General features: G+C 36.1%; 1 protein-coding gene across 3 annotated transcripts in view; it reads right to left on the reverse strand.

Moving 5' to 3' along the window:
- LOC103986774 (uncharacterized) overlaps positions 1-13,050 on the reverse strand; it is a 35,619-nt gene that overhangs the window by 6,845 nt on the left and 15,724 nt on the right. For all 3 annotated transcript variants that reach the window (XM_065178057.1, XM_065178058.1, XM_065178056.1), the window contains exons 20-29: positions 9,007-9,123; positions 8,844-8,924; positions 8,655-8,762; positions 4,511-4,680; positions 4,322-4,400; positions 4,165-4,239; positions 766-863; positions 570-677; positions 389-446; positions 70-276 (exon numbers count right to left, since the gene is read on the reverse strand). In XM_065178057.1, coding sequence (XP_065034129.1) covers positions 70-276; positions 389-446; positions 570-677; positions 766-863; positions 4,165-4,239; positions 4,322-4,400; positions 4,511-4,680; positions 8,655-8,762; positions 8,844-8,924; positions 9,007-9,123 — 1,101 coding nt within the window. The remainder of the gene's footprint in view (positions 1-69; positions 277-388; positions 447-569; positions 678-765; positions 864-4,164; positions 4,240-4,321; positions 4,401-4,510; positions 4,681-8,654; positions 8,763-8,843; positions 8,925-9,006; positions 9,124-13,050) is intronic.

The raw sequence follows: 13,050 nt of genomic DNA on the forward strand, positions 1-13,050 counted from the left end.
TGATTGACTTACCGATATGGACATACAAAAAAAAAAGCTCTATGTTGTGGGTTGGATAAGCAAATCAACCTCACGTGCTCGTTTGCCCCTGCCGTATTGTTGTGTATCAAGGCCACCAAGATATTCACTTTTTCTTTTCATGCTGACATTTGGTGATTCATGTATCATCATTGCCTTGTAAAAGGGTTTCAAGTCCTCATCTGTCACAAGACGAGAAGGCATGGCTAATGGATTTAATCCATCTGTTGAACCCTGAATCAATCTTTGCCATGCTGCCTGCAAGGCATTTTAAGAAGTAATTATATTAATATAGCATGAAATGCTACAGTGGATGGACCATCAACAAAGGAAATTTGAATGAAATTCACGCAAGTGTGGGATAACAGACCATCTCTTCATCATGCCTTTGTTTATCAATTGATTCAAATATGTCTATTTCAGGTTCACTGCAAAAAAGCATGTTATTCACTATATGATGAACAAAATAAAGGCAATTAGTCAAATAATTTCAGTTACCAGAAAATTTTCCATCTGGAGGTAACAAAAATAACATACGTAAGAAAACATACCTGCGAGCCAGGATATCATTGAGGGAATCATTGTCTAAAACAGGAGCAGCTTCTTCTTTCTTGGATTCCCTAAGTAGGGATTCCAAATATTCCCTTCGGTCCTCAGCACTGCAATTATCAAAATCAAAATTTTTTCAGAAGAATAGCTGTTCACAAATTACAATTATATGTTAAGACACAGGAGAAACCAAATTACCTTGTGTTATTGTCAAAAAAGCCTGCAGTTATGCTCTGATTAGCAACACCAAGTTTGTGCTCGGCTGCAGCTCTTACTTGTTCTTCAACAGTGCGGATCTGCACACAAAATGCACAAAATATTGTGGTTTCCAAATTGAATGATCATATTACCAAACAGAGAATAACAATCATCAAACCACACATACAGATGAGTCCTAAGTAACAATAGTTACAGTGAAAAGAAAATACTGATGACCAAAAAGAGTAGAACATAACTATTTGTTCCACGAGCATCATCATATTTTAACATATCATGTCAAAAACCTTAATCGTGGCTATTACCAATATAAAATATTCAAAGACTTAGTACAAGGTTTATCTAAAGGACCATATTGAATTTAAGGAAACCCTATGAGCATTAGAGATGAAAACATAATAGTAATAGAAAATCAAGATATACTATGAACAGCATAGAGATGTAAACAGTAAGTCTACACAAATCACTACGAATATATACAGATCAAGGTATTCAATTTCGAATAGTACCGCCCATACCGGACGGTATGTACTGGTCCGTCAGCAAACCGATACACAAACCGCCTGCTACCAGGCAGTATATATATATATATATATATATATATGCGACGTCGCCTCTCTTCTCCCCACTCGGGGCTACGGCGACATCGCAGATTTTTTTTTTTACTTTATATATATAGGCGACGTCGCCTCGCGTGGGGAGAAGAGAGGCGACATCACCGAAATTTTTTTTTACTATATATAAATATATATATATATATATATCGAACGGTATAATGAACCGTATACCGCTCGGTATACAATATCGTACCATACCGAGCGAACGTCGAAACTCCGGTACAGTACGATATTTCAATCCTTGATACAAATAATAGAATAATTTATTGGAGTCCTCCCCCTGCAACTTGAACATGGCCTTGAAAAGGTAATAATAAAGCTAGTAGACACCTTTACTTAAATCCTGAAGTTTACTAAAAGCTACCATTCCTTTGCAAGGACTAGAAAAAGACAAACTTAAAATTCTTTCACATAGACCTATATTGGACCATCTTTTTTCAGAATATACATATAAATCCAAATAATACAGATGGACAGTAACCTGGTAAAAGGCTAAATATGGCATATGATGACAGTACATATTAACCAAGGATTTTAATTTCAAATGATACCACTCGTACCGGGCGATACGTACCAGTCCGCCAATAAACTGATACGCGGACAGCCCGCTACCGGGCGATATCAACCTGGCAAGGGAAGAAGAAGCGTCGAGGGAGAAGAAAAGGAAGAATCGGGAGAACCTCGACACTTTCTGATCCGGCACCGCCCTCTCTCGACGATCCCGATCTAGAAGGTAACAGAGAGGCGGCGGCTCAGCTTCTTCTTCGCCATGTTCTTCACCGAAGGCCGAAGAGGGCTGTGGCCTTCGCCGCGTTCTTCATCGAAGATTGGAGACGTCTACGGCCTTCGACACCTTCGTCGAACATCGCAGATGAGGAGAAGACCGTGTTCTTCTCCTCGTTTGACGTGGCGGTCTTCTCCTCGTTTGACGTGATGAGGCAACGTCACCGAGGCAACGTACACCTCCCTTATATATATATATATATATATATCGAGCGGTACACCTTAGCGTACCACTCGATACGCCTATATCGTACCGAGAAAAGCTCGAAACGTCGGTACAATACGAAATTACGAACCTTGACATTAACTATTAAATTTAATTGGCTGTAGCTAGTTCAAATTACTTATATAAGACATCAAAAGAAGTCAAGCAGTGATATGGTAAAAAATGATGTGATAAAAATTTTTAAGACCAAAATTATTTGATAACAGACAAAATTTCCATGTATGGCCAAAACTAATGTTGATAGTGAGCAGCTAATAAACCAACAATAGTGTCAAATAGCCCAAGCACTAAACCTAGAATCTACTTGGCAATCAACGTCAATCTCATAGAAATCTTAAAATTTTTGAAATTTAAATGATAAGTATACTTCATCACAAATTTTTGTTTTTTTTTTTTTTTTGGAATTTAACAAAAAAAGCTATACTTGCTATCCAAAATATTCATCAAAGAAAGATATACTTAATATCCAAAATCTTCATCAAAGAACAATGGAACTGATAAAATTCAAGACCAATCAACTTCCAGATGATATATATGCAAAAGAAGACAAATATCTGGTATTAGAATGATAAAATAAAAAAATGAAATAAAACAAATAGAAAATAACAGCAATAAAAAAAGAAAGGTTGAAGAGAAAGGAGAACATAGAAAATAACAATGAAAGTCAGAGAAGAACCCTAAAAGTATTTAAAAAAAATTTTCATCATAACTAGGGTTTACATATACCTTTTCTCCTATTTACAACCATTAAGTAAAATTAAAAGCTAATAGAAAAGGAATAAAAGAGAGAGGTAGTGGATGATGGGCATCTGTGTGGGATAAACAGGAAAGGATGAAGGAGGAGAGGAAAAGATAAGAGCAAAAGAAATGGGAGGGGAGCCAAAAGGATAGAGAAAAGAAGGAAAGAGGAAAACACAAAAGTGAACAGAAGAAAGGAAAAAATATCAGCACAAAAGAAAGAAACATGAAACTCTAAAAAATAATTTAATATAATAAGCGGAATAAAATTAGAAAAATTAATTAGAATATTATACAAATAGAAGTAGAAAGACACATAGCAAACCATAACATTAATATATTAATTACAAATTAACTTTTTTAATATTGCCTTTATAAAAACAAATAAGACCAATAGAATTAGCATTTATGGAATGACAAAAAACTAAACTGGAAGGTTTGTAAAACTGAATAGTTTATAGGCAGTTGTATTAGAAGATTCTCAAGCAAAATATTAGAACATAAAAGAAAAGTACAAGCAAAACTAAATATTAATGAAAACTAATGGCTAATGGAATGATTAAATGCAGCAGATTCTTGATTATATTTACTTCTAATAGTTTTTCAGCCAATAATACAATTCTACAATCCATACCACCAATCTGGATCAGCCCAATCCTAATCTTAATTTTTCTAAGAAGTCAATACCTTCTATCCAAATTTTATGTAGTTCAATTCATGGACGCCAGCCACAGAAAAAGAAAGAAAGAATCAAGGCACTACAAAAAGAATTGAATACAACAACTAGACAGCGAATGAAGGATGCTTTAAGTGTATTGGTTCCTGATGGATCAGAACATATTTATTTCTATTATTTGTAAGGTCAATATTAATTTTAACTAACAAAAAAGGATCATATATTTCCTGTTTTTGATAGACATATAACAGAATAGGCCCAAGGATGAGAAAATGATGGTAATTTTATGAAGATATTAGCATACTTCTTTATGGAGCTTTACTAAAGATCATAGCACTTACTGTCTCCAAACGCAGAACAAGAACATCCCTCTTTTGACCAATCCTATGGGCCCTTGCTTGAGCTTGTAGATCAACCTAAACCCACAGGAAAGAATGTCAGAAGGTAATACCAAATGCATAATGCATACATCATGCAATTACAAGACTTTGCTATTGCCTGTGGGTTCCAGTCAGTGTCAAATATGATGACAGTATCGGCTGCTTGAAGATTTACACCAACTCCTCCAGCCCGAATGCTAATAAAAATGGCAACCCAAGTTAGTAAAGGGCTCCATAAAACTTCTTTAAGTAGACTATAATGAAGTTGTTAATTAACTAGTGATTTTTTAATGCAAAAAAAGAAAACCTTAGAAGAAAGATGAATGCTTGTGAGTCTGGACGGTTAAATTCCTCAACTAGAGCTCCACGATCGAGTCCACAAGTATGTCCATCCAAACGAAGGTACCTATATCGTTTCCAAGAGAGATATTCCTCCATAACATCAAGCAATCTTGTCATAGTGGAGAAAAACAGTACCTGAAGGCAAGTAGTTTTTTAAGTTTTATAGAGTATGGCATTATAATATATAGTATTGCAACTGACATTGAACTATTGGTTGCAGTAGTAGAGAAAATCCTTGAAACTGTTAAAATACATGAGGCAGTTAACATAGCATCATAAACAATATTATAATTGAGATTGAACTATTCATAGAAATAGCATGAAACTTTCCTGAAACTGTTAAAAGCCACATGAGGCACTACACAATCAAGATTTCCAATACGACAATTCATGAAGATGTGTACACATGTGCCCAATACTAGAATTTTGTAACAATAGCCATTATTCCAGAATATACATTTTAAAAGAATGACATACAGAAGACAAACAATGGGATGAAAGTATGCAATCCATCTCATGTTTCAGTTATAAATTAAGGCAATAACATATAAAAGCTGTCACATAGCAAAAGAATGACAAAAAAGACGATCAATGTACAAGGAGCCTCTAGAAATGGAAGCACAATAATAGCAAAAATGCAGTATGACTGTCAATATCAGATAAAGCCATAACTTTTTTATTAAAAAAAATGAAAACGTCCAGTGTGCCTCCAACAATGATCTTGGCCTGATGGTGCCACAACATGGGCTCTAGTGCTCGCCTATGCATTAAATTCTAGCAAGACAGCTTGGCAAGTCCAAGGATACCATTAGCCATCACTGTGTTTTTGCTTCAATGTTCTCCACGGTGCATCTCCATCAATCCTCACTATCTTTTGTGCCTTAGTCAAGGATTGGAGCTTCAGATACTATATCCATGCCGGTCCATGATTGAACTGGTACAGGTCTGATTCATGACGGTGGAAGGAGAAAGAGAGACTTGAGGAAAGGAAAAGGAGAAGAAGAAGAAGAGGAGGATAGGAGGAGAAGAGGAGAGGAAGAGAAGAAGAAGAAGTGGTGGCAGCAGTGGAGGTAGGGAGGAGGTCAAGGAGTGGAGGGGAGGAAGAATACCAGGAGGTCCATCAACAAGACACAAGGGATGGCGGTGGGCAGGCCTCAGCATGAGCGGGCAATGGTATGAGTTATCTCACAGCTCTGCGTTATGCGTGCAAACCCTCAAGCGCCTGGAGTGGAGGACTGGCCTGTCTGATAGGGGGTTGTCCACATCCCCATTCACACTTGGAGTGGTAAATGTTGGCTAGTACAAACCAGTCATAGCAAAATTGAGTTCCTTAGTCTCAATACTTTATTGCTTTATAAGAACCAATTTCCATCGTCATCAATTTAATCCTAATCGCCAAGAGGTACAACAAATTGCATGGCAAATATAGTTCTTTAACAATTTGTTCAACAAAGAAGCATATTTTTCACAATAATTTGTGATGAGACTATTCGCAGCTGGTTTTGTCCATCTTTAACTATTACGATACAAGTAATTGTTAAATGTTAACATGCATGCAGCTGGATTAATTTATTTTGACCCATTCAAACTCGACTGATCCAAGTAGGTATTTGAACAAAAGCTGCTAAGAGTTCAAAATGTTGGGAAGGTAACATAAAGCTCCAGTTCTTTGAAACACCTCTCTCCAAAAATCTTAGAACTTTCATTCTTTTGTGAAACAAACCTCAATCGACTTTCTTCTCTCCGTGTTTAGCTAGATGTTGACCCAGTTGACTCTTGTTGTTTCTAGTCATTTTAAGGGGAGAGCTGCTTATTCTTTGTTTCCAGAAATCACTTCTCCTGACTCTTTTATATTCTTTTCACCATCAATTTTTTTATTCAGGAACGATGGGAGGTCAGGTGGTATCACCAATTTTTCCCTTGTATAAATCGACACTTCCTTGTACAAACAAGAAAGTTGCACCCAAAGTGAAACAATGATGCAAAAGTTGGAATAAAGAACTAGACCCAACAGCAACAAATCAATCCCACAGAATTAAAGGATAAGCCTCAAAATACTTCATCAAAGAATAAATTAGTCCCTTAATTAACCATAGATAAGAAAAGCAATCTAGTTACCAATGAAACACAGGAAAAGCAGTAAAAGGTGAGAACTCCAACAAAAGCCCAAGAAAAAAACCAGTGCCGAATAGTACCTAACAATGTTATAGAAAATTGCAGGGGCGTGTGGGCAGTAAAGGCACTTCTCACACCATGTAGGCAGCTGCCATTTAGGCAGCCACCAAACAATATTAGCAATACAAAAAAACTTAAAAATTAAAAAAGAAAAGAATTAGAAAATTAAAGTAACAAGGTATGCTCATCCCATTTGATTCATAAATCAATAATCATTCCTCCAACATGGTTAAAATGAAAAAAAGAAAAAGCAACTTGGACTGCTTTAGCAAGAAGGACGTTTTTGTACAATGCAAAACGGTAAGAAAGAAGAAGAAACACAGTGGAAAAAGGAAAACTTGCCATTCTTTAATTTAAGATGCCTTCCATTGATTTACTCATATTTACCTGGTTATCCTAATATCATTTCCTTCTTCTCCCTCTTCTTGTCTTGTTATAAGCAAAAAATATGGTTCAGTTACCAAATAATGACAATCAGACAGGATCGTGATTCACTCATCTGTAGTGGATTATCAACTGAATCACTGGAGAGCCTGCTGCACAATTTCACTAACAACCAGATTAAACAAATAATCTGGAAGATGCCCAGCTTCCAGGTATCGTTTAAGTGTTGTTAGTCAGTTGGACCATTAAGGTCCTAGGTGAGGCAAGAGAGGACTCTGTCTCAATTAAAGTGGTTGACCAATAGGTCTACATCATACAGGTGGTTGTCTCTCGGTAGGACTATTTCAAGAACAATGATATTTAACAAGGTCTCAAGGAAGCAAATGTGCCATGTTTCAAGATTTGGAGACCATTGCATAGACTGATAAAAAATAAAGTACATCAAGAATCAAATGTCAAAAAAGGGTACAATGGATCTCTGACTTCTAGTTAGAGAATAAGTTGCAGGAAATAGCAAACGTCATAAAGTCAGATTCAGAATCCAAGGAATAAAAGAAAGCAATCAGCTCAAAAATCATGGCATAAACTTAACCAGTGAATTTTCCAATTAATACTAATCCAGGAAATGTATGACAAACAAACAGGATTATGCTCCAGAATAGAAAACTTAGGCGGGCACAGAAAACTAAAATCCTCAAATTTGTAATTGGATCAGTAAAGGTGATCTTGAGCTTTATTGCCACCGTTCTATAATATATGAAGCCCTCTAGGGCAAGATGAGATATGTCAGATAAATATACAAACATGTTATTACACCAATAGAATATCACTATAGAAGATTCACATATTAATTTACTGATCACTATAAAGGAATGGCTAATAAATAAATGTATAAGGATAATGCAGAAATTCTTTGCCATTACATGACTTCAAATCACATATTAGTTCAGTAAAACAAAAAACAAAAGTAAAGTATTTAGTAACAAGTTGTACGTTACAAGCAAAAAAATTGAATATTACCAAAGAAATTACAAACAGAAACTTCCAATGGCACATAAACAATCTTAACTGCAAAATGTTGTTATAGCCTACATGTCAAAAACACATCATGAACATGTTAGCAAAGCTACTGGGAACAATCTAAAAAATATAGTTATATATCAAAAAAGATGAAATCAGCTAATGGACAAGAAACCTATTTCAAACATCTTTAAACATATCAATCCTCAGAACTGTACACATATTAAACAGAAACAGCAGCAGCAACAATAATTAGCCATAATAACTCAACACATATTCATTAAAACTAAATAATCAAAAAGTCCAATCTCATAAATGATTTACACAACAAAACCTAATGGCAAATAAGCTGTATCAACATGATATTCATAAACACTAACAAACATCATTGCAGCATATGATCAGATATAACATTCAAATATATGGAATCAGGGCAATGAATATGCATCGGAAATCCCGAAAGTTCTGAATTACCATATTTTAACATTAAACATGGTAAACAGTAATAAATAAACTGTAAAGTTCATTACCCGATGACCAGTCGCTTTGAGCTTAGGAAGCAATCTATCCAACATCTCAAGCTTTCCACATAGTCTAATAATAGGAGGTAGAAAATGTTTAGGTAATAAACTGTCAACCTGCAAATGCAATTCAACATATGAGATCGAAGCAACTTTTAAGCTAAATTTACAAGAGATCCAAACACTTCAAAAACATGCCTCTTCAGCATGAAGTTGGCTGAGGTATGGATGATTGCATATATTACGCATTTCCATCACAGTATTATGTATTGAACGGCCCTGATCAGATATAAAAAAAGATGGCTTAGGAGTCATACAAAAAGTATAACAGTGTTCAGAGGTGCTTTAATAAGTATATCACCTTATAATTGCCCAATGAACCAAGATTCTCCTCCACTCTTTTCATTAAGAGTTTTTGATAAGCAGAAGCCTCACATCTGACAAGTCTCTCAATTTTCTCAGGCAACTGATTCTCAACCTAGAAAACAGAACAAAAATTAAACAACCAGGTTCTCCCTAATTTCATGGCACATCCATTTAAAACTTCTGTTCAGAATGCTTGCATTATGTCAAAATTCAGCAAAGGTACATATTTCAATCCTTTAAAGAACTTGCCTTTGTGTATGTTAAATCTCAAAAGTGTATAGAAATATATAAGCTCTACGAACACATGTATTATAATTTCTCTAACTCAAGATTTGATGACGAATATGAAAATATAAACTGGAAAAAATTAACCATATAAAAGTATTGCTACTTTACATCCTCTGTACTACTGAAAGCAAAATCAAAAGCAAATGGATGTGCAAGCTCAGCCCAAATGACATAAAAAAAAAAACAATGTTCATAATTCTAAGTAGCTCATGTGTGAGAAAAGGTGTAACTAGGAAAATAAATTATTTCAATTCTATTCACTCAACACTAGGGTTGGGATCAGACTCGATTGAATAAACAAGTGAAACTAGACAGATCCCAACCTCATGTGTGAGAAAAGGTGAAACTGGGAAAATAAATGATTTCAATTCTATTCCCTCAACACTAGGGTTGGGATGAGATTCGGTTGACTGTCCATGAAACAAATGTCAAACTCAAACTTGCACGGTCAAGGAACTTAAGCTCGAAAATATGGCATTTCCTTTTTACACCTGCCGCTCCTATAAGTGTTTAAAAAGTTAACCATGATGGAAGATCTTAATAACCACACACATCATCTTGCATAGTCTGAAGCAGTTAACACCAACGTCCGCAATATCGTACCGTACCGGAGTTTCGACCTGGGCTCGGTACCGGTACGGTACTGTATACCGAGCAGTATACCCAGGTGTACCGAACGGTATATTCAGGCGTACCGAGCACTGTAGCACTGCTACAGTGCTACAGTGTCGGACCGGTATCAGGCGGTCCACGTACCGGAAGCCTGTCGGACCGGTACGTACCGCCCGTACCAAACAGTACAGTCCGGTACTGCAGACCATAGTTAACACTACAAAGAAAACTCAATTGAAGCATGGCAATGATGGAAGTCTCTAAACAGTTCCTTACTAGTTTTTATCATCTCGGCATAGATTTTATTAAGAGATTGATAATGCACAATAAATTTAAGTCTGTTAAAAACATATTCAATCATTGGTTTTTCAATTCTAATACTATCTGGAACTGGATTGCATATGCTGAAACATGCCATACAGCACAAGTACAAATTTATTGATGCCACAAGGAGCACCTATGACCTAAATTGAATTTCCAACCATGTACAAAGAGCAAAACCTGCCACACTACCAAAGATACTTGAGAAGAATTATCTACCATGCCACATTTCATATTGCAAGATTGGAACAAATTGAGAAATGAGGGAAGGGTAGAAAAATATACAAGAAAGGTCACCACAATTTCAATATAATTTCCTCAAGAATAAAGGGAAGACCCTTCTTAAAACAAAAGATGAAAAGCTAACAATTCCTGAATTTATTTGAGAAAATGAGTAGATCTGCATAGACTTGCCCATCTAATCCTATCTGCATGTGCTTGTATAAATAAAGAAGCACGAACTGAGATGAAATCCACCATATAATTGCAAAAAATCTTCCGAATAAATTTTTATGTTGCCCACATAAATCTTTTTGAAAAGTAGTTGATGCATATTACTAATATTAAAGACACTAAATTAACCAATTTTATAAAATAAAAACATTCATATATCGAGTAACTGAAAAGAATGTAGTGAAGTTTCATAATGCAACCAGATGATAGTAATGACCAAGGTATGCAATTTGGTACCGTACCGAAGTTTCAAAGTTCGCTCGGTACGGTACGATACTTTATACTGAGCGGTACACCGCTCGGTATATATATATATATAATATATATATAATATATATATAATATATATATAATATATATATATATATATATATATAATTCGACGACGTCGGCTTTCTCTTCTCCCAGGCAAGGCGACGTCGTCTCATTTATATATATATATATATATATATATATTGAGTAAGTAAGTCAGGAAGCAACGGAGAATGAAAGTAAAGGTGCTAAGAGCCTAGTGTGGTTAGTTTTATAAATAGGTGTGAAAGCCTTAACTACAAGATCTGCATTATAAAGAGGCTCCGTATTAGCAAGAGGGCGAGAAACAGAGGTCGGGTCGGGGTATGGTGCAAGTGTTGCAGTTCGAGAATAAGCAATTGCACTTCCGGATTTTACTTCACAAAACAAGTAAGCAGTAAGCGAAGTTTATGTATATATTTTTATATTTTTATACATATATAAGATTATGTATATATTTTTAAATTTTTTTTTATAAAAGGCGACGTCGCCTTTTCCTTCTCCCACGCGAGGCGACATCACCTCGTTCATATATATATATATATATATATATATATATATAGAGAGAGAGAGAGAGAGAGAGAGAACTTCGGGAAGTTGTCCAGGATCTAACTTTACGGAAGACGCCTTTTCCTTCTCCCACGTAGGGCGACGTCGCCTCGTTTATATATATATATATATATATATATATATATATATATATATATATATATATATATATATATATATTTTTTTTATTTTTTTTTATTTTTTTTTTCGTTCTGTCCGGTAACGAGCGGTCCGTGTACCGGTAAGCTGACGGACCGCTACGTATCGGGTGGTATTATTCGAAATTACATACCTTGGTAATAACTTATGAAAAAAAAAGGTTTATTATGGACAACAATATCTAAGCCGCAAGATATCCGAAATGGATCATCAGCCAAAGCCAACACAAATTCAACCAAATTCTTGGTCATGGACAATTTCCACATCACCATCTCCTCCAGATAGACGTGGATCAGCAAAAATCGATTGCAGGCATTATTGGTACATATCACAGTTTGCTGTTTTGCCCGAAGAGGTTCATACCAAGCATTCCATACCAGTCCGAGAACGAACCTGGACATGGGCTGTCTCAAACCAGGCGGTCCATATGTGCGTCAGGCAGCAAGACTGTCGGAATGTCTTTGGACCACAAAGAGACCAGTTACGAGTAGGGCTGACAAGCCCTCTTTTCACTCCTAGCAGCTCTATTTCCTTTCCCTTAGTGTTCACTCATCTTTTCAGTTTATAAACGAGCCATCATCAACCCTGTTTCCCTTCATCTATCTCTATTTCACTTCCCTCATCTCAACCCTCTTACCAGGAGAATTCTCGAATTGATGATCCAACAGCTAATCTCTTCAAATTACAGATATAGAAACCCCTATTTCTTAGCTTAATTTACACCTAATTGAATGCTTCATCGACAAAGATCAAGCCCCAATAAATGCAGGTCTAGGCTTGATCTGCAAGGATCAAGGGTAGGAAAACACCCATGAAATATGATTTTTTAGGGGTTTTGAAACACTGAAACCCTTTAAAAAAGAGTTACCGAAGGTCCGAAACCATGCCGGCATTTGTTGGTACACCCAACATGTATTGGACCCATCCTGGTCCAGCCAGAGATCATCATGGGTCCGAAAACCAGAACCAAAACCATGGTTCATATATTGGTCCATCCCATGGTATGCAATACCGAATGGTACCGCCCGATATGGGCAGTACGTACCAGTCCGATGGCATACTAGTACGCGGACCGCCCAGTACCGGACGGAACGTGCTACAGTGCTACACTGTAGCAGTGTTACAGTGCTATAGTAAGGAAGAAAAATATATAAAACTGTTCGGTACACCCTGGTGTACCACTCGGTATGCCCTGGTGTACCGCTCGGTATGCCGGTACCATACCGTACCGAGCCAATCTCGAAACACTGGTACGGTACGGTATTGCATACCTTGGTCCATCCAATTTATTTTCAATGATAAAATCCAATAGAAAAAATGAAAAAGAAATAAGCATAAAGGGGTGAGGAAGGAAAAAAAAGAAAGA

The sequence above is a fragment of the Musa acuminata genome, unplaced genomic scaffold, assembly GCF_036884655.1.
Source record: "Musa acuminata AAA Group cultivar baxijiao unplaced genomic scaffold, Cavendish_Baxijiao_AAA HiC_scaffold_1104, whole genome shotgun sequence".
In the NCBI taxonomy this organism is placed as follows: Eukaryota; Viridiplantae; Streptophyta; class Magnoliopsida; order Zingiberales; family Musaceae; genus Musa; species Musa acuminata.